The sequence below is a fragment of the Sprattus sprattus genome, assembly GCF_963457725.1.
Source record: "Sprattus sprattus genome assembly, chromosome: 3".
In the NCBI taxonomy this organism is placed as follows: Eukaryota; Metazoa; Chordata; class Actinopteri; order Clupeiformes; family Clupeidae; genus Sprattus; species Sprattus sprattus.
Window position 1 is genome coordinate 56777985 of NC_137922.1, and position 2500 is coordinate 56780484.

Below are 2500 nucleotides of genomic sequence, written 5' to 3' on the forward strand. Positions count from 1 at the left end.
CTTTCTCGCTTCCTCTTTACTTCTCTTTTCTCTCTCTTCTCTGCCCCCCTTCTGCCTCTCTCCCTCTCCCCATCTCTCTCCCCCTCTCTCTGTCTCCTTCCCTCTCTGTCTCCTTCCATCTCTTTCTCCCTCTCTCTATCTCCCTCCCTCTCTCTCTTCCTCCTTCCCTCTATCTCTTTTTCTTTCCTTCCCTCTCTCTCCCCCTCTCTCTGTCTCATTCCCTCTCTCCCTCTTTGTCTCCCTATTTCCATCCCTCCCTCTCTCCCTCCATCTCTTCCCCTCTCTCTCTTCCTCCTTCCCTCTCTCCTTATATCTCTCTTTCTTTCCTTCCCTCTCTCTCCCCCTCTCTCTGTCTCCTTCCCTCTCTGCCTCCTTGTTTCCCTCTCTGTCCCCCTCTCTCACTCCTTCTCTCCCTCTCTGTCCCCCTCTCTCACTCCCTCTCTCCCTCTCTGTCGCCCTCTCTCCCTCCCTCCCTCTCTCCCTCTCTCTCTACCTCTATCCCTCCCTCCCTCTCTCCTTCCCTCTCTGTCTCACTCTCACTCTCCCTCCTTCCCGCTCTCCTTCTATCTCTCTTTCTTTCCTTACCCCTCTCTCCCTCTCTGTCTCCCTCTCTCCCTCCCTCCCTCTCTCCCTCTCTCTCTGTCTCCCTCCCTCCCCCCCTCTCTCTCTCACTCTACCTCTATCCCTCCCTCCCTCCCTCTCTCCCCCTCTCTCTGTCACCTTCCCTCTCCCCCTCCCTCTCTCCCTCTATCTATTTTTCTTTTCTTCCCTCTCTCTCTCTGTCTCCCTCCCTCTCTCCCTCCTTCCCTCTATCTTTCTATCTCACTATCTTTCCTTTCCTCTCTCTCCCCCTCTCTCTGTCTCGTTCCGTCTCTCCCTCCCTCTCTCCCTCTCTCTCTACCTCTATCCCTCCCTCCCTCCCTCTCTGTCTCCCTCTCCCTCCTTCCCGCTCTCCTCGTTCCCTCTCTCCCTCTCTGACTCCCTATTTCCATCCCTCCCTCCCTCTCTCCCTCCATCTTTTCCTCTCTCTCACCCTCTCTGTCTCCCTCTCTCTCTCCCTCCTTCCTTCTATCTCTCTTTCTTTCCTTCCCTCTCTGTCTCATTCCCTATCTCTCTCTCTCTGTCTCGTTCCGTCTCTCCCTCCCTCTCTGTCTCCCTCCCTCTCTCCCTCCATCTCTTCCTCTCTCTCTCTCCCTCCTTCCCTATCTCCTTCTATCTCTCTTTCTTTCCTTCCCCCTCTCTCCCTCTCTCCCTCCCTCCCTTTCTCTGTCCTTCCCTCTCTCCTTATATCTCTTTTTCTTTCCTTTCTTCTCTCTCCCCCCTTCTCTAACTTGTTCCGTCTCTCCCTCTCTGTCCCCCTATCTCCCTCCCTCCCTCTCTCCCTCTGTCTCCCTATCTTCCTCCCTCTCTCCCTCCAGCTCTTCCTCTCTCTCTCTCCCTCCTTCCTTCCTTCTCTACTTCTATCTCGCTTTCTCTCCCTCTCTCTCTCTCTCTCTCTCTCTCTATCAGAGTATCTGGGTGGGAAACAGACTCTACAGGAGCTGCAGGTGTCTCTGGTTGATGAGGCCACATGTCTTCAGCTCCACCCCGATAAGACTCCCAGCATTCTGTGTGCCGGTGACCTGGAGGGAGGAAAAGGCCCCTGCTGGGTCAGTCTGTGTATGAGTGTGTGTGTGTGTGTGTGTGTGTGTGTGTGTGTGTGTGTGTGTGTGTGTGTGTGTGCTCTATTTTCACATGTTGTGTGTGATTTCTCTTTCTCTCTTCCTCTTTACTTCTCTTTTCTCTCTCTTCTCTGCCCCCCTTCTGCCTCTCTCCCTCTCCCCATCTCTCTCCCCCTCTCTCTGTCTCCTTCCCTCTCTGTCTCCTTCCATCTCTTTCTCCCTCTCTCTATCTCCCTCCCTCTCTCCCTCTCTCTCTTCCTCCTTCCCTCTCTCCCTCTATCTCTTTTTCTTTCCTTCCCTCTCTCTCCCCCTCTCTCTGTCTCATTCCCTCTCTCCCTCTTTGTCTCCCTATTTCCATCCCTCCCTCTCTCCCTCCATCTCTTCCCCTCTCTCGCTTCCTCCTTCCCTCTCTTCTTCTATCTCTCTTTCTTTCCTTCCCTCTCTCTCCCCCATATGTGTGTGTGTGTAAGTATTACATATATGTGTGTGTGTGGGTGTGCAGGGGGACTATTTGAGAGAGTATTACACATGTGTGTGTGTGTGTGTGTGTGTGTGTGTGTGTGTGTGTGTGTGTGTGTGTGTGTGTGTGTGCAGTATGACTATGGCGGGCCCCTGGTGTGTTGTCCAACAGGAGAGGTTGAGAGGAGGTTTGTGCAGGTTGGCATCATCATCTCTTGGAGGAGGTGTGGCCGTAAGGGAGAGCCTTGGATCTACACACGCGTCTACGACTACCTGCAGTTCATCGAGGACACCATTATGGAGTCAGAATGCCAGAAATGGACTCAATTTGAAACATGTTTTGGATAGACAACTAGTACGAGTATCATCTTCAAAATGTA

General features: G+C 53.0%; 1 protein-coding gene across 1 annotated transcript in view; it reads left to right on the forward strand.

The window, feature by feature from the left end:
• Positions 1 to 2500, forward strand: part of LOC308362890 (serine protease 27-like) — a gene marked incomplete at both ends in the record, with an annotated part of 9133 nt that overhangs the window by 5805 nt on the left and 828 nt on the right. The window contains 2 exons of the mRNA XM_080835617.1: positions 1510 to 1665; positions 2293 to 2422. Of these exons, the coding sequence (XP_080691743.1) occupies positions 1510 to 1665; positions 2293 to 2422 (286 nt within the window). The remainder of the gene's footprint in view (positions 1 to 1509; positions 1666 to 2292; positions 2423 to 2500) is intronic.